This window comes from Anolis sagrei, chromosome 6, assembly GCF_037176765.1.
Source record: "Anolis sagrei isolate rAnoSag1 chromosome 6, rAnoSag1.mat, whole genome shotgun sequence".
Classification (NCBI taxonomy): domain Eukaryota; kingdom Metazoa; phylum Chordata; class Lepidosauria; order Squamata; family Dactyloidae; genus Anolis; species Anolis sagrei.
The window spans coordinates 3,397,265-3,421,597 of NC_090026.1; the positions used below are offsets into that span (position 1 = coordinate 3,397,265).

The 24,333-nt window shown below is 39.3% G+C and overlaps 1 protein-coding gene across 1 annotated transcript; it reads right to left on the bottom strand.

Moving 5' to 3' along the window:
* On the bottom strand, positions 1–20,527 carry LOC132777554 (thialysine N-epsilon-acetyltransferase-like). Its single transcript, XM_067469678.1, has 6 exons — positions 20,415–20,527; positions 17,179–17,230; positions 16,473–16,556; positions 12,554–12,655; positions 10,095–10,135; positions 1–445 (listed from the first exon to the last, which is right to left on the bottom strand). The coding sequence occupies exons 1-6, from the start codon at positions 20,481–20,483 to the stop codon at positions 278–280; spliced, it is 516 nt and encodes a 171-aa protein (XP_067325779.1). The 5' UTR covers positions 20,484–20,527; the 3' UTR covers positions 1–277.
* Positions 20,528–24,333: the final 3,806 nt, after the last annotated feature.

Below are 24,333 nucleotides of genomic sequence, written 5' to 3' on the forward strand. Positions count from 1 at the left end.
TTTTATTTTTAAATATGCCTTTTATTTCTAATTTTCCATAATGGGTAAGTCCAAAAGCCTCGACCAAAACAGGGAGCCTGTCAAAGGACCTTACATATATTTAAATGTTTCACGCCGGACCGTATTTTAGTTCTTGCAGACCACTGGTTGGGAACCACTGGTCTAGAGTGTGTCCATTGTAGGGTGCCTATTAAAATTACTACACATAGGTGCCGGGCATCTGGATGGGTGGCAGAGGATCCTAGAAGAAGGTGCATTTGTTGAACCCCAAAAAGGTTTATTTACTTGCAAGTTGCTGCATGGCGTCAGCCTCGAAGCGGAAGACATGCCACCCTTCGGCAGCGGTCAGGTCCACGGCCCCTTCGCCCAGGTAGAAGTCGATGGCCGGCTGGTTCCAGTCCAGGACGCTGAATTTCATCTGGGTGCATCCCTTCTCCAAGCCAATCTGGAAGGAGAAACCCAGGAAATAGGGTGGGTGGGTTGCAGGAATCCAGAACCATAAGCTCAAAAGGGGACCCCCAAAGGCCACCTAGTGCAACCTCATTCTGCCAGGTAGGAATCCACAACCCAAGCACTCCCAAGAGGTGACTATCCATAGATCTCCGGAGATCTCGGCGAGAGCTTTGAACACCGCGGTGAAGAAGAAAGGAGAAGAAGAAAGGAGAAGAAAGGAGGTGAAAAGAAGAAGAAGTAACGGAGGGAATAAGGGAGGAAGAAAGAGAACGAAAGGTCAGGAAGAGTAAGTGAAAAGACAAACAACTAAAGCACGAATAGGACTTAAAAATAGAGTGGAACAACTGGGATAGGTCTATGATAAAGGTCAAAAAAAGGGGGAAGACTGAAAACAAGCCTAAGACCACCCATATAACCCCTAAAGACATTAAAAACAAAAAAGCAATACCTTGCAAGGCCTGACCAGGGAGGGAGGGGAGGAGGGGAAAAGGGCGCTCATGTGATGTGTTTTCTATGACATTAATGTATTTGTGGATCTGTTTTTTTTTTATGGCATTTACTGTACCCTTAGTTGTTGAAGTGCAATAGGATTGCTGATATTGTATAACTAATATAGACCTAATAGAGTTCTAAAAGGGTTGTGGTTACTGTAAAACTAATATTGACTCAATAAGGCTACGAAAATTGCCAAGACTAGCCCAAGGAACATACAACAAGGGTATTATTCTATTTCGGGGCTTCGCTTGGTGGTCCGTTGTGCGCGTGCGGGCCATGGTGACGGATACACCTCCAAATTGCTGTAGTTAGGGAGATGTAATAAGATCGTTATGATAAGAAAATTGTTATTATTGATTTAAGATTAGGAAAACTATCCCGAGATATAGAACTAAACAAGGACTGATACAGGAAACTCCGAAATATTTACTTTTAGCAAACCCACTGGCGATTTATACAAATACAGTTCTTGCAGATTACAGTATTACTAATTCATCTGCCTCACCCCCCCCCCCCTAAAAATAACCATAACAGCTATTTTTCTGTGTCTCTTTCATGGTATTATTGTACTATCACATTGTAATGCTAGATTGTGAAATTGTTATATATGCAATATGGTATTTTAACTACCCTTCGCTGAAAAATTAATTCAAGAGCGATAGAGTGGGAAAAAGAATCAAAGATTATAGAACTCCATATAGATTGACCACGGGAATCTAGAAACACTTATCAAGCAGCAAAATATTTAGTTATTGGGATATAGATAACCTAATAGATACAAGAAAGAAGATCAAACGAAGGAATCAAGAGGAAGCAAGGATGGCTACACCAAAAATCAAGAAAGATAAGGGAGATAAAGGAGATAAGGACAGGGACAAAGATGGAGAAAAAATCCTCACGCAACAATCAATAGGTTTAACTAAAAAAACATCGATCTCTGAAGAATCCATTATGAAAGAAATACTAAAAGAAATTCAAGGAGTATCAGCAAAGCAGGATGCACACCAAGAAGAACTAAAAAAGCTATCAGAGAAGCAGGATGTGCACCAAAAAGAGTTACAGAAAATGAGGAAAGAAATGACAGAGGAACTTAGTGTAATGAAGAAAGAAATACAAGTATTCCAACAAGAGATGAAAGAACTAAAAGAAGGAAATAAGGCAATGACGGGAAGACAGGAACAATGTGAAAAAAGACTGGAGGAACTGTCCGGGAGAAGCCTATCGCTAGAGAGACAGCAAGAGAAACTCGATGCTAGTGAACTTGAATTCCAACTCAGGTACAGAAACATAGTGGAAGAACCAAAAGAGGACATAAGACAGATTGTGATTGAACTGACAGCAAAATTAATGGAATGCCCGGAAGATGATATAGAGAAACAAATTGACCGTGTATACCGAATATCGACGAACTTTGCAAAAAGAAACAAAACAGATAGGGATGTAATAGTAAATCTTACCAGAAAAACAACTAGGGACAGGATCCTCAAACAGAATAATCAGCATCAACAGCACTACAAAGGAAGAAAAGTTATCATCTTGAAGGAAGTCCCGCCAGCTACCCTACAAAAGAGGAAAAAATATCTATTCCTGACAGAAAAGTTAAAACAACTAAATATAAGATTCCGGTGGGAAAAAACCGAAGGATTAATGGCAACATACAAAGGAGAGCGAATATGGCTCACCTCAGAAGAAAAAGCTCAAGAATTCTTTAAAAAATTACAAAAAGAGACAGAAAAATACCCAGCGAAAGGACAGAAACAAGGAGTAAAAAGAGCTAGACTAACATCTCCAGGAGGCACAACATACGTAAAAGAGCTGAAGGGACGGGATCCGGAGGCAGAAGAAACAGAAGAATCAGAGGACAGCACTGACAGAAAAGAAAATGGAGTGGAACCTTAAATGTATATCGATTAACATAAACGGTTTAAACTCTCCCAATAAGAGAAAGAAAGTATTCAACAATCTGAGAAAGGGTAGCCATGACATAATACTACTGCAAGAAACACACATCTGCCAAAAACACATAGCACATTTAAACCAGAAAGGCTTCAAAACCTTTACTTCCACGGCCTCAAAAAAAAAGAGAGGTGTAGTGACATATGTAAAAGAACCATTGACAGCCAGGCAAGCCTTTAAAGACCCAGAAGGCAGAATAGTGGGAATTATCGTAGAAAGAAATGGGTTAAAACTGTTAATATGCAATGTGTATGTACCAAATAAAACGAAAAAGAAATTTGTGAATAAATTGAAAAGTTTACTATCAGATCAGGAGTATGATGAACTTATTCTTGCCGGGGATTTTAACGGGGTGTTAGACACTATCATGGATAAAAGTCCAAGAGAAAACGAGAAAAAGAGGGACAAAGGGGGGAAACTACCCGCCAACTTACTCAAGCTAAAAGAGGATTTCTGCCTAGAAGATGTATGGAGAACGTATAATAAAAACGGAAGAGACTATACGTTCTTCTCAGATAGGCATAAAAGGTGGACCCGTATAGATATGGTGTGGGCCACAAAAACATTAGTGGGGAGGATCAACAAGATAAAAATACTACCACGTTACCTCTCGGACCATTGTCCAATAGAATTAACCATAAACCACAAAAGAGGAAGGAAAAGCTGGAGATTAAATGAAAATCTATTAAGATCAGAAGAAGACACCAGGAAAAATACGGAGATACTAACAGAATTTTTTAAATTAAATGACACCGAGAACATGGGAAAAAATACCATTTGGGACACCAGCAAAGCCTACATGAGAGGCATCTTCATTCAGCAAAATAACAGAAAATACAAGCAAAAGAAACAGAAGGAAACAGAAATCAATGAAAAAATGGAGGAGTTGGAGGGAAAACTTAAAAAACACCCGAAGAATAAGAAAATCAAACTAGAACTGCAAATTCTGAGGAAACAAAAAGAACATCTGGAACTGGAACAAATGGCAAGAAATTTGGTCTTTTTAAAACAAGACCATTTTCAAAACGCTAATAAGCCCGGGAAATGGCTCTCCAAGAGAATTAAAAAGAAAAAAAGCAAACAGACCATTCTGCAAATCACAGATGGAGAAAAGAACTACACAAAAGATGAGGAGATAGTGGCCCAGTTTCATAAATTCTATAAAAAATTATATAAGAAAGACCCGATTAGCAGGGAAAAAATCAATACATACCTGGGCAAACAAAAAATAGCAAAAATAACAGATCAACAGAGAGAAATCTTAAACAAAGACATCACAACAGAAGAGCTAGAAGATGCAATAAAGAAACTCAACACAGGGAAAGCGCCAGGCCCGGACGGTCTTCCCGCATTATATTACAAAAATCTAAAAAACATCATAATTCCACAATTAAAAACAATAATGAACTCTACCCTGCAAACTGGGATCATGCCAAAAACCTGGAAAGAGGCCAGCATTGTACTGATACACAAAGAAGGTACAGACCCTCTCTGTGTAAGAAATTATAGACCCATATCGCTATTAAATAGCGACTATAAAATTTTCACATCTATTCTAGCAGAACGACTGAAAGGATTCCTAGTAACATGGATTAAGGAAGACCAAACTGGGTTTTTGCCAAAAAGAAAAATGAAAGATAATGTTCGAAACATCCTGGACATCATTGAATACTTCGAAAGCCATAACGAGAAGGAGCTAGCGATTCTATCAGTCGACGCGGAAAAAGCGTTTGATAATTTAAGCTGGACCTTCTTCAAATCGATACTGAAGGAAATGGACATCGGATTCAAATTCATGAACGCCATAAACGCCATCTATGTAGATCAATGTGCAGTCATCAGGGCAAATGGGCTTGAATCAGAAAGGCTGGCGATAGAGAAAGGCACCAGACAGGGTTGTCCTCTCTCGCCCCTAATTTTCATTTTGGCACTCGAAATCCTATTAAATGAGATCAGGGAAGACACCAGACTGGAAGGAGTGAAGATACAAAAAGAAACCTTCAAACTAAGGGCATTTGCGGACGACCTTATCTGTACAATACAGGATCCTCTCAATAACATCAATCTATGGATCGAAAAAATAGAAGATTTTGGCAAGGTCTCGGGCTTGAAAATAAATAAATCTAAGTCGGTAATACTAACAAAAAATATTCCAGAAGGGAAGAAAAAGACACTGACAGAACTCACTGGTCTACCACTATCAACAAAAATAAAGTACCTCGGAGTATACATCACGGCGAAAAATTCTCAGTTATTAAAAAACAATTATGAAACAAAATGGAGAGAGATCAAGAAAGACCTACAAGAGTGGCAACACATGAAACTCTCCCTACTGGGCAGAATATCAGTGGTCAAATCCAAGATACTCCCCAAAATGCTACATTTGTTCCAGAACTTACCGATAATCAGAAAGAAACAAATATTCACGGATTGGCACAGGGACATTGCAAAGTTTGTATGGAACAACAAAAAACCCAGAATCAACTTTACCAACTTATCCGACGAAAGAAAACGAGGCGGGCTAGGATTGCCCAACTTGAGGCTTTACTTCGAAGCCAGTTGTTTGGATTGGATCATGGACTGGATAGCACTACGAAATATAAAACTGCTAATATTAGAAGGCCACGATTTAAGAACCGGGTGGCACGCTTACCTATGGAACAACAAAGCGAAGATAGAAAAGAACTTCCGAAATCATTTTATACGAGCTGCCCTCCTAAAGGTCTGGGATCAATACAAAATGAGGATGTACCCAAAAACGCCACTATGGCTATCCAATTTGGAAGCCAATCAAAGGAGAGAGCTAGGTTGGAGGATGTGGCCCACATACAAGGATATACTAACAAAGAGGGGAAAAGAATTAATAATGAAATCACAAGATGAACTAAAAGAGAAATATGAATACCTCACCTGGTTACAATATTGGCAATTAAAAGAGCTCTACATGAAGGATAAACAACTAGGCTTCATGGAAAATTCAACCGCATGGGACAGACTAATAGATAAACCAAAAAAATTTATTACAAACGCATATAAGTTACTTCTCGAATGGTTTACGGAGGAAGAACGAATAAAGGAGTACATGATTAAATGGGCAAGACTGGTTGGAAGAACAATATCGTTGGAAGAATGGAATGTAATCTGGAACACAAAAACGAACTATTCATACGCCTACGATATAAAGGAACACTGGATAAAAATGGTACATCAGTGGTACCTGACACCTTCTAAACTTGCTAAATTTACGAGGACCACAAGTAACAAATGCTGGAAGTGCGGCACAGAGGAGGGGACCTACAAACATATGTGGTGGTCCTGCAAGAAGGTAAAAACTTTCTGGAAAATAATCCAAGAAAACTGTCAAAAAATATTAAGAAGAAACATCGCCCTCATACCGGAGACATTCCTATTGGGCCTGGCAGGGGAAAGCTGGGATAAAGAGACCGATAAGTTGTTTATATATCTAATTACTGCTGCCCGCATACTGCTTGCAAGGGTATGGAGGACCAAAGAAATACCATCGGAGGATGAGTGGATCGAGAAGACAGTTGAAATAATGAACATGGACCACCTAACTCAGATAATCTCCTCTGTACGCAACCTGCCGGTCTCCACCACCAACTGGTCCCCATTCAAGATCTGGTTAGGGGAAAGGAAGATAAAGTTTTTTTTTAAGTAGCCTAATGTAGGCCCCTTTCGTCTCAGCTTGAAGCCAAAAGAGAAGAACAACATAGTAAAGGGTCATCAGAGAGTCTGAGACACACGGAAATGTAAAGTAAAAGCCTCTTAGAAATAAACAAGGAAGCAAAACCTCTCAGGCCCAATTAATATATCCAATTAATATACTCTATAGAATACGCGCCCCACTCACAAACACAAATACTTAAAGAACAAATAACAAATCAGGAACGCAAACGAGATACAATACTATTATATATGCATATATACTAATATAGAGCAATGGACAAGTAAGAGATGGAAAAAAATGGATTTATATAGATAGAGGTGTACTAGGATAGCTCAAGATATAGGACTGCATTGATACGGAATGAGAAGTATGTATAAGTGTAAAAAATAATAGACTATTAGGTTAGAAAGAAAATCGACCGCGAAATAGAAGGAAAACCTTGGAAATCGCCAGTAGAGGGGGAGGAGGTCCAGCCACTATTTGCTGGCTTGATTTTTAATGCTTTATGTTGTCGATGTTTGTTATTTGTTATTTGTCTCCTTCTGTATGTATATATGTATTTGTCACTTGTCTATTCGTATTTGTATTTGTATTGTATTGTCTTTTATATCCAATAAAATTTATAATAAAAAAAAAAAAAAGAGGTGACTATCCAAACTCCGTTGGAAGATCTCCAAAGATTTAGTGACTATCTTCCAATGACAAGAGTTGGAAGGGATCCCAAAGGTCACCTAGTCCAACCCCATCTGCCAGGTAGGCATCCACAACCCAAGCACTCCCAAGAGGTGACCATCCAACCTCCATTGGAAGATCTCCAAAGGTTTAGTTACTATCTTCCAATGACTACAGTTGGAAGGGATCCCAAAATTCAACTAGTCCAACCCCCTTCTGCCAGGTAGGAATCCACAACCCAAGCACTCCCAAGAGATGACCATCCAACCTCCGTTGGAAGATCTCCAAAGATTTGGTGACTACCATCTTCCAATGCACTGGAATTGGAAGAGATCCCAAAAGTCACCTAGTCCAACCCCATTCTGCTAGGTAGGAATCCACAACCCAAGCACTCCCAAGAGGTGACCATCCAACCACAGTTGGAAGACCTCCGAAGATTTGGTGACTACCATTTTCCAATGCACTAAAGCTGGAAGGGATCCCAAAGGTCACCTAGTCCAACCCCATTCTGCCAGGTAGGAATCCACAACCCAAGCACTCCCAAAAGGTGCCCGTCCAACTTCCATTGGAAGATCTCCAAAAATTTAGTGACTATCTTCCAATAACTAGAGTTGGAAGAGATCCCAAAGGTCACCGAGTCCAACCTCATTCTGCCAGGTAGGAATCCACAACCCAAGCACTCCCAAGAGGTGACCATCCAACCTCCATTGGAAGATCTCAAAAGATTTAGTGACTACTATCTTCCAATGATTAGAGTTGGAAAGGATCCCAAAGGTCAACTAGTCCAAACCCATTCTGCCAGGTAGGAATCCACAACCCAAGCACTCCCAAAAGGTGCCCATCCAACCTCCATTGGAAGATCTCCAAAGGTTTGGAGACTATCTTCCAATGCACTAGAGTAGAAAGGGATCCCAAAGGTCATCTAGTCCAACCTCTTTCTGTCGTGTAGGAAAACCTCATGCAAACATGTCCATAAGGTGCCAACCAAACTCTGTTTCAAGACTTCCAAAGAAGGAGAGCCCACCAACCTCTGAGGCAGCCAATATTCAACTACATTTACGAAAGGGTCCCCAGGGGTTATCTAGTCCAACCCCTTTCTGCCGTGCAGGAATCCACAACCCAAGCACTCCAAAAAAGATGCTCCATCAAAAGACCTCCAAAGAAGAAGAGCCCACCACCATCTAAGACAACCCATAATCCACTAGAGGTCAAAGGGGTACCCAAAGGTCACCTAGTCCTACCCTGTTCTGCCATGTCTAAGATGTCCATCCAACCTGTATTTGGAAAGTTCACTCTCTCCCAAGGAAGTTCATATTCCAGTATGGGAGGTTCCCCAAAGGTTATCTAGTCCAACACTGTTCTGTCATGCAGAATGACACAACTAAAATGCTTCTGTAAGATATAAACCATACACAAAAAAACACAAGAAAAGCAGTCCTGGAAGATGTCCATCCAACCTATGTTTGGGGAGTTCACTCTCTAGCAAGGAAGTTCATAATCCACTAAGGATTCCCCCAGAGGTCATCTAGTCCAACCCCTTTCTGCTGTGCAGGAATCCACAGCCCAAGCACTCCCAAAGATGTGACATCAAAAGACCTCCAAAGAAGAAGAGCCCACCACCATCTAAGACAGCCCATAATCCACTAGAGGTCAAAGGGGTACCAAAAGGTCATCTAGTCCTACATCTTTATGCCATGCAGGAAAACACAAGAAGATCAGTCCTGGAAGATATTCATCCAACTTGCGTTTAAAGACCTTCAAAGAAGGGAAGATCACTCTCTTCCAAGGAAGTCCATAATCCACTATGGGGGGTTCCCCAAAGGTCATCTAGTCCAAGCCTGTTCTGCCAGACAGAAAGACACAACTAAAACGCTTCCGAAAGATATCAACTCAAACTCTGTTTAAAGGTCTTTCCAAAGAGTATTAGTTCTCTATCTTCCAAATAAGTCCATATCACACTGCTGAACAGCTCCTACATTTCAAAAAGGTATTGTCAAAGGCTTTCATGACCGGAATCACTGGGTTGTTGTAGGTTTTTTCGGGCTATATGGCCATGGTCTAGAGGCATTCTCTCCTGACGTTTCTCCTGCATCTATGGCAAGCACCCCAGAGGTAGTGAGGTCTGTTGGAACTAGGAAAAAGGGTTTATATATCTGTGGAATGACCAGGGTGGGACAAAGGACTCTTGTCTGCTGGAGCTAAGTGTGAATGACCACCTTGATTAGCATATAATGGCCTGACAGTGCCTGGAGCAAACTTTTGTTCATTTACATGGTTTCATCCTGTCTGTTGAAATTGTCCACATGCTTGTGTATTTCAATGGCTTCTTTGTGTAGTCTGACATGGTAGTCTGACATCTAATCACCTCTCAACAAAAGTTTGCTCCATGCACTGTCAGGCCATTATATGCTAATCAAGGTGGTCAGTTGAAACATTCACCCCTAGCTCCAGCAGACAAGAGTCCTTTGTCCCACCCTGGTCATTCCACAGATATATAAACCCATTTTCCTAGTTCCAACAGACCTCATTACCTCTGAGGATGTTTGCCATAGATGCAGGCGAAACGTCAGGAGAAAATGCCTCTAGAACATGGCCATATAGCCCGAAAAAACCTACAACAACCCACTTTCAAAAAGGTCTTCCTAATGTTTAGGTGGCATCTCTTAACCTCGTAATTTTCATGCCTTAGTTTAGTTTGTATCCTAGCATGCATCTACACACTGTAGAATTAATGCAGTTTGACACCATTTCATCTTCCATGGCTCAATGCAATGGAATCCTGGGATCTGTAGTTTTGCAAGTGCCAAAAGGACGGGGAGCGTGGAGTCACCTCAGCAACCGTCCGCATCAGCCTCTTCCCAATTCCTTTTCCTGCAAAAAGAGAAAAAGACAAAAAATATTTCAGATTTTGGAATATTTTCCTAGAAGCCTTTGCTCCATTGCAATTGACTCTATTTAATTTTAATGTTCATGCAATTGCATATGGAGGTTTGTTTTCCTTGGCTTGGACCGGATAGGGGCAAATAAAATAATTAATTCTGTTTTAAGGTTTGTATATATGTAGAATTTAAATTGGAATGATAATGCTTTTAATGTGAGCCACTCTGCATCTTCTTGTGGAGAGAAAAAAGCGGGGTATCAATAAACATAACAACAACAACAACAACAACAACAACAACAACAACAACATACCAACATTTGTCTCCCGGCTGCATTCCCAGTTTATTACATTCCTGGTGATGTATTTCTCTCATTTTAATATTGCTATATTCTCCCCAATTGTAAATTTATATATACGATGTGTGTGTGTGTGTGTGTGTATATATATATATATATAATTTATTTCTTTACAACATTTATATGCCGCCCTTCTCACCCTGAAGGCGACTCAGAGAAGCTTACAAGATATATATACATACAATATATTATATTATTAGCATAGTACAATATCAGTATTATATATTACAATATTGTACTATATAATTATATTGTAATATTATTAGTAATATTACATTTAATATAAATATATATAATTATAATATTGTATTATTATTAGTAATATTATATTGTATTACATTATAATATTATAAATATTATAAATATTATATGTATATACATTATATATATATTATTAGCATAGTATAATATCAATATGATATATTACTATATTGTACTATACCATTATAATATTATTAGTAATATTACATGTAATATAAAATATCTAATTATAATATTGTATTATTAGTAGTAATATTATATTGTATTACATTATAATATTATAAATATTATATATATATATATATATATATATTATTCACATAGTACAATATCAATATTATATATTACTATATTGTACTATACCATTACATTGTAATATTATTAATAATATTACATGTAATATATAATTATAATTATAATATTATATTATTAGTAATATTATATTGTATTACATTATATTATAAATATTATAGGTATATACATACAATATATTATATTATTAGCATAGTACAATATCAGTATTATATATTACTATATTGTACTATACTATTATATTGTAATATTATTAATAATATTACATGTAATATAAAATATATAATTATAATTATAATATTGTATATATTATATATTATAAAATAATATATATATATATATTATAAAATATAAAATTATATATTATAAAATATATAATATATAATTATAATACCTTTGAGGATGCTTGCCATAGATGCAGGCGAAACGTCAGGAGAGAATGCCTCTAGATCATGGCCATATAGCCTGAAAAAACCTACAACAACCCAGTGATTCCGGCCATGAAAGCCTTCGACAATACATTATAGCAGTGGTTCTCAACCTTCCTAATGCCGCGACCCCTTAATACAGTTCCTCATGTTGTGGTGACCCCCAACCATAACCCTAACATTATGAATCGCCATGTAAATAATGATCTGCAGGATGTATTTTCATTCACTGGAGCAAATTTGGTACAAATACCCGGTATGCCCAAATCTGAATACTGGTGGGGTTGGCGGGGAAATTGCTTCTGTCATTTGGGAGTTGTAGTTGCTGGGATTTATAGTTAACATGTAACAAAGAGCATTCTGAACCCCACCAACAATGGAATTGAACCAAAGTTGGTACAGAGAACTCCCGTGATCAACAGAAAATACTGGAAGGGTTTGGTGGGCACTGACCTTGAGTTTGGGAGTTGTAGTTCGCCTACATCCAGAGAGTACTGTGGGCTCAAACAATGATGGATCTGGACCAAACTTTGCATGGATACTCAATATGCCCAAATGTGAACACTGATGTGGTTTGGGGAAAATAGACTTTGACATTTGGAAGTTGTAGATACTGGGATTTATAGTTCACCTACAATCAAGGAGCGTTCTGAACCCCACCAATGATAGAATTGGGCCAAACTTCCCACACAGAACCCCCATGACCAACAAAAAATACTGTGTTTTCTGATGGTCTTTGGCGACCCCTCTGACACCCCTTTGCGACCCCCTCAGGGGTCCCGACCCCCAGGTTGAGAAACACTGCATTATAGTATTGTATTATTAGTAATATTATATTGTATTACATTATAATATTATAAATATTATATGTATATTATATTATATGTATATGTATATGTATATGTATATGTATATGTATATTATATTATATTATATTATATTATATTATATTATATTATATTATATTATATTATATGTAAAGCACAGGAGACAAGATGGAACTGTCTCCTGTCCCGCTCTCTCTTCACTCTGGCCAGAGCAGCATATATACCCCGAAATTCTGGCATCACATAGAGGTCTTCCATATAGATGTTCCGTCCTTTCCAGGTGCTGTAAGTGAAGAAATACAGGGCGTAACCGACAATGGTGTGACCTAGAAAGAAGCGACAGAAGGAAAAGATATTCCATTGGGATTAGAACCAGTCTTGCTGCTATCATGGGTACCAATCCGGAGCAAATGATAACTGGATTAGCTCGAAGTATATGGTATTTTTGCACTCTAGCCGTGGAAAGCCTTTTCACCCGACACCACACAGAGTCCAGAAGTAGCTAACTACAGTTTGTTTACCAAAAGCATACCCAAAAGGGGAAGCTCGGCCTGTCATTGAACATCGAGAAAACCAAAGTGCTCTTCCAGCAGTTACCAGCCAATCCCTCTCCAATGCCAGAGATACAGCTGAATGGTGTAACATTAGAAAATGTTGACCATTTCCACTCCCCTGGCAGCCACCTCTCCGCCAAAGTCAACATCGACAACGAAATACAACACCGCCTGAGCTCTGCGAGTGCAGCATTCTTCCGAATGAAGCACAGAGTGTTTGAGGAACGGGACATCCGTAGGGAGACCAAGGTGCTTGTTTATAAGGCTATTGTCCTCCCAACCCTGCTATATGCCTGCGAAACGTGGACTGTCTACAGACGTCAACATCAACACTGAAATACAACACCGCCTGAGCTCTGTGAGTGCAGCCTTCTTCCGAATGAAGCAGAGAGTGTTTGAGGACCGGGACATCCGTAGGGAGACCAAGGTACTTGTTTATAAGGCTATTGTCCTCCCAACCCTGCGAGACATGGACTGTCTACAGACGTCAACATCGACACTGAAATACAATACTGCCTGGGCTCTGCGAGTGCAGCATTCTTCCGAATGAAGCAGAGAGTGTTTGAGGACCGAGACATCTGTAGGGAGACCAAGGGGGTTGTTTATAAAGCTATTGTCCTCCCAACCCTGCTCTACGCCTGCGAGACATGGACTGTCTACAGACGTCAACATCGACACTGAAATACAACACCGCCTGAGCTCTGCGAGTGCAGCCTTCTTCCAAATGAAGCAGAGAGTGTTTGAGGACCGGGACATCCGTAGGGAGACCAAGGTACTTGTTTATAAGGCTATTGTCCTCCCAACCCTGCGAGACATGGACTGTCTACAGACATCAACATCGACACTGAAATACAACACCGCCTGAGCTCTGTGAGTGCAGCATTCCTCCGAATGAAGCAGAGAGTGTTTGAGGACTGGGACTTCCATAGGGAGAGCAAGGTGCTTGTTTATAAAGCTACTGTCCTCCCAATCCTGCTATATGCCTGTGAGACATGGACTGTCTACAGACGTCAACATCGACACTGAAATACAACACCGCCTGAGCTCTGCGAGTGGAGCATTCTTCCGAATGAAGCAGAGAGTGTTTGAGGACTGGGACATCCATAGGGAGAGCAAGGTGCTTGTTTATAAAGCTACTGTCCTCCCAATCCTGCTATATGCCTGTGAAACGTGGACTGTCTACAGATGTCACATGCAGCTCCTGGAATGATTCCATCAGCTTTGCCTCCTGCAAATCTCTTGGGAAGACAAGTGGACAAATGTCAGCGTGCTGGAAGAAGCAAAGACCACCAGCATTGAAGCAATGGTCCTCCACCATCAACTCTGCTGGACCGGCCACATTGTCCAGATGCCCGAGCACCGTTTCCCAATGCAGTTGCTCTACTCCGAACTCAAGAACAGAAAAAAAAAATGTTGGAATACAGGATATTAGTAATAATAATAATACTGCAAAGATTCTGGCACAAACCAGTAAATAATAAAGTAAAGATGGTCCCAGTGGTGATCGGCACACTGGGTGCAGTGCCTAAAGACCTTGGCTTGCACTTAAGCACAATCGGCGCTGACAAAATTACCATCTGCCAGCTGCAAAAGGCCACCTTACTGGGATCTGCACACATTATTTACCGATACATCACACAGCCTTACACACTTGGGAAGTGTCTGACGTGTGATCCAATTCAACAGCCAGCAGAGTGTCTGCTGTGGACTCATGTTGTTGTTTTTCAAATAATAATAATAATAATAATAATAATAAATAAACTTTATTTATACCCTGCCACCATCTCCCCAAAGGGGACTCGGAGCAGCTTACATGAGGCCAAGCCCAACAACACATCACTAAAAACAAAAAGCAATAAACAAAAACAATAAATACAATACAATTAATATAAATCACATATAAACAATAACCAATAAACAGTAACACACAAGGATTTACAAAGCTATGGCCGGGCCAAATGTAATCGTTTAAAAATTAAAAAAATGGTGGCGGGGTGTAAATAAAGTTTATTTATTTTATTATTAAGCTCAAACCTGACCAAGAAGCCATGAGGTCATTCCTTCTGCGCCTGGGTTTCAAGGACTGTTTCTCAGAGTCTTCCTGACCTTCACATGAATGTTTCTTTTGCTCTCTCTGAGCAGAGACCTAATCTCGTATCATGGGACAACTCCCCATCCTCTGAAGGCAGAGAAGGCCGTGAAGGCTGATTCTTGTTGGGGTTCAGCCTGAGTTTGAACTTGAACCTGATTCTCTGTTTGTTCCTCCTGATGCTAAAATGATCAAGGGTCTGGAGAACAAGCCCTATGAGGAGCGGCTTAGGGAACTGGGCATGTTTAGCCTGAAGAAGAGAAGGCTGAGAGGAGATATGATAGCCATGTATAAATATGTGAGAGGAAGCCACAGGGAGGAGGAGGGAGCAAGCTTGTATTCTGCTTCCTTGGAAACTAGGACGCGGAACAATGGCTTCAAACTACAAGAGAGGAGATTCCATCTGAACATGAGGAAGAACTTCCTGACTGTGAGAGCCGTTCAGCAGTGGAACTCTCTGCCCCGGAGTGTGGTGGAGGCTCCTTCTTTGGAAGCTTTTAAGCAGAGGCTGGATGGCCATCTGTCAGGGGTGATTTGAATGCAATATTCCTGCTTCTTGGCAGAATGGGGTTGGACTGGATGGCCCAGGAGGTCTCTTCCAACTCTTTGATTCTATGATTCTATGATTCTATGCTAATGAAAATATATTTACTGATGCTAATGAAAATGTACTTCTTGATGTCAATGCTCCTGAAATTAGTGAGGAAGAAACTTCTGTAGATTTGGAAAATGAAAGTACCAGTGTTCATGAGAATGTTTCAGAGGGAAGCCATGACCTTTCACTCCCTTCTGCACCTGGGAACCTTAATGAGAATAGAAGGGGCCAGATCTGGCAAGACAGGAGTAAATCACTCAGCTTGCGAAGGTCTTCCCGATTAAAAGAAATACAAACAACGGCCTCAAAGCAGAGAGGCGTTTCACGAAACCAATTCCTCGGCTTTAAGTGCCTTCCGCCGGGCTGACTTTCTCAGTTCAGGCATCGTTTTAGATTGATGAAGACCTTGGCAGTTCTCCCGGTTTCCCTGGTCATTGTCTTGAAAGATTTCTAGGACACCAAGTACGGTTAGTGGATTGCTAACAGGTTCCAGTATTTTACAGTGTGGCTTTGGGTTTTGATCTTGTTCATGGAAATTCATGTTTGCTGATTTTGCTGTGGCTTTTGACTTTGCATCTTTCCTTTATTTTTTAACCATTTTTCTTCAATAAAAAAGGATTGTTTTTTCACAGTCGAGTGTGGTGGATTGTTATCTTAGGGCCTCGTTTCCTGCTCTGGATCGCAACAATTCTCAAGACAAACGGAACCCCAAACATCTTGTATCTCTTCTGCAGCTGTCGGCCCTTCTCTCTGACCGATGGCCTGCATTTCTGTCTGTGTTTCAGCCTGACCGCACACAGAGACTCGGTGAAAAATCCACCATTCCCCTCATCCTCCAAGGCAGAATCCCCATCATCCCCAGCATCTTCTTGCTGAGCCCCAACAAGCAATTTATTCTCACTCACCTCCTTTACTTCGGCGTTCTGGGGGGACTTCGGCCACCAAGCATTTGTAGAACGGGTCCTGTCCGAATCCGTCTTGGAAAAGCCCTGAAAGAGAGCAAAAGATGGATGGATGGATGGAAGGATTATTTTTCTGTGTCAGGAGTGACTTGAGAAACTGCAAGTTGCTTCTGGTATGAGAGAATTGGCCATCTGCAAGGACATTGCTCAGGTTTTTACCATCGTGTGAGAGGCGCCTCTCATGTCTCCGCATGAGAAGCTGGAGCTGACAGACAGGAGCTCACCCCGCTGCCCGGATTCAAACCGCCGACCTTTCGGTCAGCAGTCCTGCTGGAACAAAGATTAGGGTTAGGGTGCCACTGGGGGCTCATAACAATGATAATATCTCATGTCCCCACATGAGAAGCTGGAGCTGACAGACAGGAGCTCACCCTGCTGCCCGGATTCAAACCGCTTACCTTTCGGTCAGCAGCCCTGCTGGCACAAAGGTTAGGGTCAGGGCGCCACCAGGGGCTCATAAAATCATAATATCTCATGTCCCCGCATGAGAAGCTGGAGCTGACAGATAGGAGCTCACCCCGCTACCTGGATTGAAACTCTTGACCTTTCGGTAAGCAGCCCTGCTGGCACAAAGGTTAGGATTAGGGTGCCACCAGGGGCTCATAACAATGATAATACCTCACCTGCCTCACCTTGCAGCTTAACTCACCTTGATCGCTGATTTTCACCTGCTCAGGTACTTTCTCATATTCTGCCAGTTCCTGAAATGTAAAAGATAAACCATCAACAGAAGGTGCATCTACACTATGGAATTAATCCGGTTTGACACCACTTCTGTAGCTAAATACTACGGAATCCTGGGAGTTGTAGTTTCACAAGCACTAACTACATCTCCCATGATTCCATAGCATAGAGCAGTGTTTCTAAACCTTCCTAATGCCGCAACCCCTTAATGCAGTTCCTCATGTTGTGGTGTCCCACAACCATAACATTATTTTCGTTGCAACTTCACAACTGTCATTTTGCTACTGTTATGAATTGTAATGTAAACATCTGATCTGCAGGATGTATTTACATTCACTGGACCACATTTGGCACAAATACCCAATACGCCCAATTTTGAATACTGGTGTGGGTTGGAGGGATGATTGATTTTGTCATTTGGGAGTTGTAGCTGCTGGGATTTATAGTTCACCTACACTCAAAGAGTATTCTGAACTCCAGCAAGGATGGAATTGAACCAAACTTGGCACACAGAACTCCCATGAACCAAAGAAAATACTAGAAGGTTTTGGTGGGCTTTGACCTTGAATTTGGGAGTTGTAGTTCACCTACATCCAGAGAGGACTGTGGACTCAAACAATGATGGATCTGGACCAAACTTGGCACGAATAACCAATACGCCCAAATGTGAACACTGGTAGAGTTTGGGGAAAATAGACCTCAACAATTGGGAATTGTAGTTGATGGGATTTATAGTTCACCTGCAATCAAAGAGTATTCTGAACTCCAACAAGGATGGAATTGAACCAAACTTGGCACACAGAACTCCCATTACCAACAGAAAATACTAGAAGGGTTTGGTGGGCGTTGACCTTGAGTTTTGGAGTTGTAGTTCACCTACATCCAGAGAGCACTCTGGACTCAAACAATTATGGATTTGGACCAAACTTGGCACGAATACTCAATATGCCCAAATGTGAACACTGGTGGAGTTTGGGGAAAATAGACCTCAACAATTGGGAATTGTAGTTGCTGGGATTTATAGTTCACCTACAATCAAAGAGCATTCTGAACTCCAGCAAGGATGGAATTGAACCAAACTTGGCACACAGAACTCCCATGACCAACAGAAAATACTGGAAGGGTTTGGTGGGCATTGACCTTGAGTTTGGGAATTGTAGTTCACCTACATCCAGAGAGGACTGTGGACTCAAACAATGATGGATTTAGATCAAATTTATCACAAATACTCAATATGCCCAACCGTGAACACAGGTGGAGTTTGGGGAAAATAGACCTCAACAATTGGGAATTGTAGTTGATGGGATTTATAGTTCACCTACAATCAAAGAGTATTCTGAACTCCAACAAGGATGGAATTGAACCAAACTTGGCACACAGAACTCCCATGAACTGAAGAAAGTACTGGAAGGTTTTGGTGGACATTGACCTTGAGTTTGGGAATTGTAGTTCACCTACATCCAGAGAGCACTGTGGACTCAAACAATGATGGAGTTGGACCAAACTTGGTACAAATACCCAGTACGCCCAAATGTGAACACTGGTGGAGTTTGGGGAAAATAGACCTTAACATTTGGGAATTGTAGTTGCTGGGATTTATAGTTCACCTGCAAACAAAGAGCATTCCGAACCCCACCAACGATAGAATTGCAGCAAACTTGGCACACATTTGCATTTATTTTTCGAAGCGAAAAATAAATGCAAATCCCGGGGTCAAACCAGGCCTTTAAATGCAGGAAAAGCAATACGTGAGATATTTGCAAATTCCAGGCTGCCATCAAAAAATAATATATATATATATATATATATATATAGCCTCAAGACCTATAAAAAATCAGCAGATTTAGTGGAACAAAATGCTGTTATCTTCCATTTCCAGATTTATATGCAGGAGAATATGAGGGAAATAAAGACCCCCCCAAAGCCAAGTGCATCCCTATATATATATATATATATATATATATTTACATAAATGCAAAAATATTCCAATTGGTTGTGGTTGGGAGGATAAATGAACATTTGCAAATAAAGACATTGCAAGAAAAGAAAGGAGATTATGAAATATTATTGATTTATTATTATTTATTATTGATCTATTATTTTGATCTCAACTTTCTCCTTATTTTAGGCGTCTCACAGTAAACAATGCAAGTCGAAACTATGCAAATCAGACATGGGCAAATTTCGGCCCTCCAGGTGTTTTGGACTACAACTCCCACAATTCCTAACAGCCAGTAGGCTGTTAGGAATTGTGAGAGTTGTAGTCCAAAACACCTGGAGGGCCCAAGTTGGCCCATACCTGATGTAAATGCATTAGGAATTGTGGGAGTTGTAGTCCAAAACACCTGGAGGGCCCATGTTTGCCCATACCTGATGTAAATGCATTAGGAATTGTGGGAGTTGTAGTCCAAAACACCTGGAGGGCCCAAGTTGGCCCATACCTGATGTTAAATGCATTAGGAATTGTGGGACTTGTAGTCCAAAACACCTGGAGGACCCAAGTTGGCCCATACCTGATGTAAATGCATTAGGAATTATGGGAGTTGTAGTCCAAAACACCTGGAGGGCCCAAGTTTGCCCATACTTAATATAAATGCATTAGGAATTGTGGGAGTTGTAGTCCAAAACACGTGGAGGGCCCAAGTTTGCCCATACCTGATGTAAATGCATTAGGAATTGTGGGGGTTGTAGTCCAAAACACCTGGAGGGCTCAAGTTTGCACATTCCTGATGTACATGCATTAGGAATTGTGGGAGTTGTAGTCCAATACTAAAGGAAGGCATAATGCAAGCCCTCTTGATAGATGGTCATCCAGTCTCTGTTGTCTGGATCCCAAGTTGGCCCATACCTGATGTAAATGCATTAGGAATTGTGGGAGTTGTAGTCCAAAACACCTGGAGTGCCCAATTTAGCTATTATCTGATGTAAATGCATTAGGAATTGTGGGAGTTGTAGTCCAAAACACCTGTAGGGCCCATGTTTGCCCATACCTGATGTAAATGCATTAGGAATTGTGGGAGTTGTAGTCCAACACTAAAGGAAGGCATAATGCAAGCCCTCTTGATAGATGGCCATCCAGTCTCTGCTGTCTGGCTCTTGCAGGCTGGGGAGGGGGTGAGGGGACGCTGGGATTTGTAGTCCTAAGAGGAGACTCCAGTTGTCTCAGGCTGCAGGGGCTGGGATTTGTAGTTCGACTCTTACCCGGATCAAACGCAGGACTTCAGTGCAGTCTTCAGCCCGGCAATCCCGGATCGAGACCGCAGGGTCCATGTTGCTCCTCCTCCTGCTCTCTGGGCCTCCAGAACTACATTTCCCAGCATGCCTCGGGAAAGAGGAGGGAGGCGGGGGAAGGAGGGGAGAGGGGATGAAGGCAAAATGAATGAATGAATGAATGAATGAATGAAGCTTGATCCCAGTTTAATTGCTATGGGAGTTCCAAGGATTGTAGTTTTGCAAGATCTTTGGAGTCACCTAGGAATTGTTGTTGTTGTAATAATAATAATAATAATAATAATAATTATTATCATTATTATCTCTATTTCTATAATCGTAGAAATAGAGATATAATAATTTATAATAATAATAATAATAATAATAATAATAATAATTTACATACTCCTTTTCCTTAGAAGGGATGCAAACTCCTTTGCTAACGTTCTTCAAACGAACTACCAAGGTAACTAACTACCTGTTACCCGTTTCTACCAAGGTAACTACTAATTATCTCTATTTCTACGATTATTATAATTGCAGAAATATTATTATTATTATTATTATTATTTACATGCCCTTTTTTCTTAGAAGAGATGCAAACTCCTTTGCAAACGTTCTTCGAAGGAACTACCAAGGTAACTAACTACCCGTTACCCGTTACTACCATGGTAACAACTAATTATCTCTATTCCTACGATTATTATAATTGCAGAAATACAATAATAATAATAATAATTATTATTATTATTATTATTATTATTTACATGCCTTTTAGTCTTAGAAGAGATGCAAACTCCTTTGCAAACATTCTTTGAAGGAACTACCAAGGTAACTAACTACCTGTTACCAGTTACTACCAATGTAACTACTAATTATCTCTATTTCTACAATTATAATTGCAGAATTATTATTATTATTATTATTATTATTATTATTATTATTATTTACATGCTCTTTTTTTCTTAGAAGGGATGCAAACTCCTTTGCAAACGTTCTTCGAAGGAGCTACCAAGGTAACTAACTACCCATGTAACTAACAACTCGTTACCCGTTACTTCCAAGGTAACTACTAATTATCTCTATTTCTACGATTATTATAATTGCACAAATATTATTATTATTATTATTATTATTATTATTATTATTTACATGCCCTTTTTTCTTAGAAGGGATGCCTTTGCAAACATTCTTCGAAGGAACTACCAAGGTAACTAACTACCCATGTAACTTACTATCCGTTACCCGTTACTACCATGGTAACAACTAATAATCTCTATTTCTAGGATTATAATAATTGCAGAAATATTATTATTATTATTATTATTTACATGCCCTTTTTTCTTAGAAGAGATGCAAACTCCTTTGCAAACGTTCTTCGAAGGTAACTAACAACCCGTTACCCGTTACTGCCAAGGTAACTACTAATTATCTCTATTTCTACAATTATCATAATTGCAGAGATATAATAATAATAATAATAATAATAATTATTATTATTATTATTATTATTATTATTATTTACATACCCTTTTGTCTTTGAAGGGATGCAAACTTCTTTGCTAACGTTCTTCAAACGAACTACCAAGGTAACTACTAATTATCTCTATTTCTACGATTATTATAATTGTAGAAATATAATAATAATAATAATAATAATAATAATTTACATGCCCTTTTTTCTTAGAAGAGATGAAAACTCCTTTGCAAACGTTCTTCGAAGGAACTACCAAGGTAACTAACTACCCGTTACCAGTTACTACCAAGGTAACTACTAATTATCTCTATTTCTACGATTATCATAATTGCAGAGATATAATAATAATAATAATAATAATAATAATAATAATTATTATTATTATTATTATTATTTACATGCCCTTTTGTCTTTGAAGGGATGCAAACTCCTTTGCAAACTTTCTTCAAACGAACTACCAAGGTAACTAACTACCTGTTACCCGTTTCTACCAAGGTAACTACTAATTATCTCTATTTCTACGATTATTATAATTGTAGAAATATAATAATAATAATAATAATAATAATAATAATAATTTACATGCCCTTTTTTCTTAGAAGAGATGCAAACTCCTTTGCAAACGTTCTTCGAAGGAACTACCAAGGTAACTAACTACCCGTTACCAGTTACTACCAAGGTAACTACTAATTATCTCTATTTCTATGATTATTATAATTGCATAAATATAATAATAATAATAATTATTATTATTATAATTATTTACATGCCCTTTTGTCTTAGAAGGGATGCAAACTCCTTTGCAAACGTTCTTCAAAGGAACTACAAAGTAACTATCCATGTAACTAACAACCCGTTACCCGTTACTACCAAGGTAACCACTAATTATCTTTATTTTTACGATTATTATAATTGTAGAATAATAATAATAATAATAATAATAATAATTTACATCCTCCTTTTCCTTATGTTCTTCGAAGGAACTACCAAGGTAACTAACTACCCAAGTAACTAACTACCCATTACTACCAAGGTAACTACTACTTATCAGATAACTACTACTACTATAATAATACTATAATAATAATAATAATAATAATAATAATAATTCTACAATTATAATAATCGTAGAAATGGAGATAAGACTTATCTCCATTTCTACGATTATTATAATTGTAGAATTATTATTATTATTATTATTATTATTATTTACATGCCCTTTTTTCTTAGAAGGGATGCAAACTCCTCTTGCAAATGTTCTTCCAAGGAGCTACCAAGGTAACTAAGTACTCGTTACTATCAAGTTAACTACTCAATAATAATCATTTTCTCTATTTCTGCTACTATTATAATGATAGACATAGAGATAATATTATATGGTAAATAACTACCCATGTAACTAACTACCTGTTACCCGTTACTACCAAGGTAACTACTAATTATCTCTATTTCTACAATTATTATAATTGAGGACAAATTGAGGACAAGGACGGAAGGGTTTTCTGGAGGCCCCACAACCACTCCATTGTATTTACGCCATCTTCACGACAGCCCTGCAAAGTAGGCCCAGGAGTACGTATTTTGTGAGTTAATCATCTTTTTCTTAATTTCTAGCAAGTGTTAATAAACAATCCGCCGAGTCCAGAGGGCATCCGTAGGAAAGGTCAGAAGGGACCTCAATGTGGAACCGCTGATCTCCAGGCTTCTTGGTATTTTGCATAAACAGCAGAGCTTGGGGAAGTTACTTTTGCACGAGGCGGCTGGGAGGGGATTCTGGGAGGTGTAGTCCCCAAAAGTAACTTCTCCAAACTTTGCATAAGGGGCGTTTTTTCCTTAGAACTTCGTAGAATCATAGAATCATAGAATCAAAGAGTTGGAAGAGACCTCCTGGGCCATCCAGTCCAACCCCATTCTGCCAAGAAACGGGAATATTGCATACAAATCACCCCTGACAGATGGCCATCCAGCCTCTGCTTAAAAGCTTCCAAAGAAGGAGCCTCCACCACACTCCGGGGCAGAGAGTTCCACTGCCGAATGGCTCTCACAGTCAGGAAAGTCTGAAAGAGTAATGCTAATCAAATCTGGCTGTTAATACGTATATCATAGATTGACCATGAGTTAACCAGAATCACAAAATACTCCAAAATCTGAAATTGTCCAAAGAGTATTGCCTTTGCATTTGTAAAATTTTGTTTCATGCACAAAAACATCATAAATATTGTATGTATATATGTATATACACATATGTATACACATAGACACGTATATATATGTATATACACATATACTGTATACATATATACACACACACAAATGCAGTTTTATACACACAGATACATATATACATAAATATATGCACACATACGTATACATATACATATGTGTATACAAATATACACACATATACTGCATATATATACACACACATATACA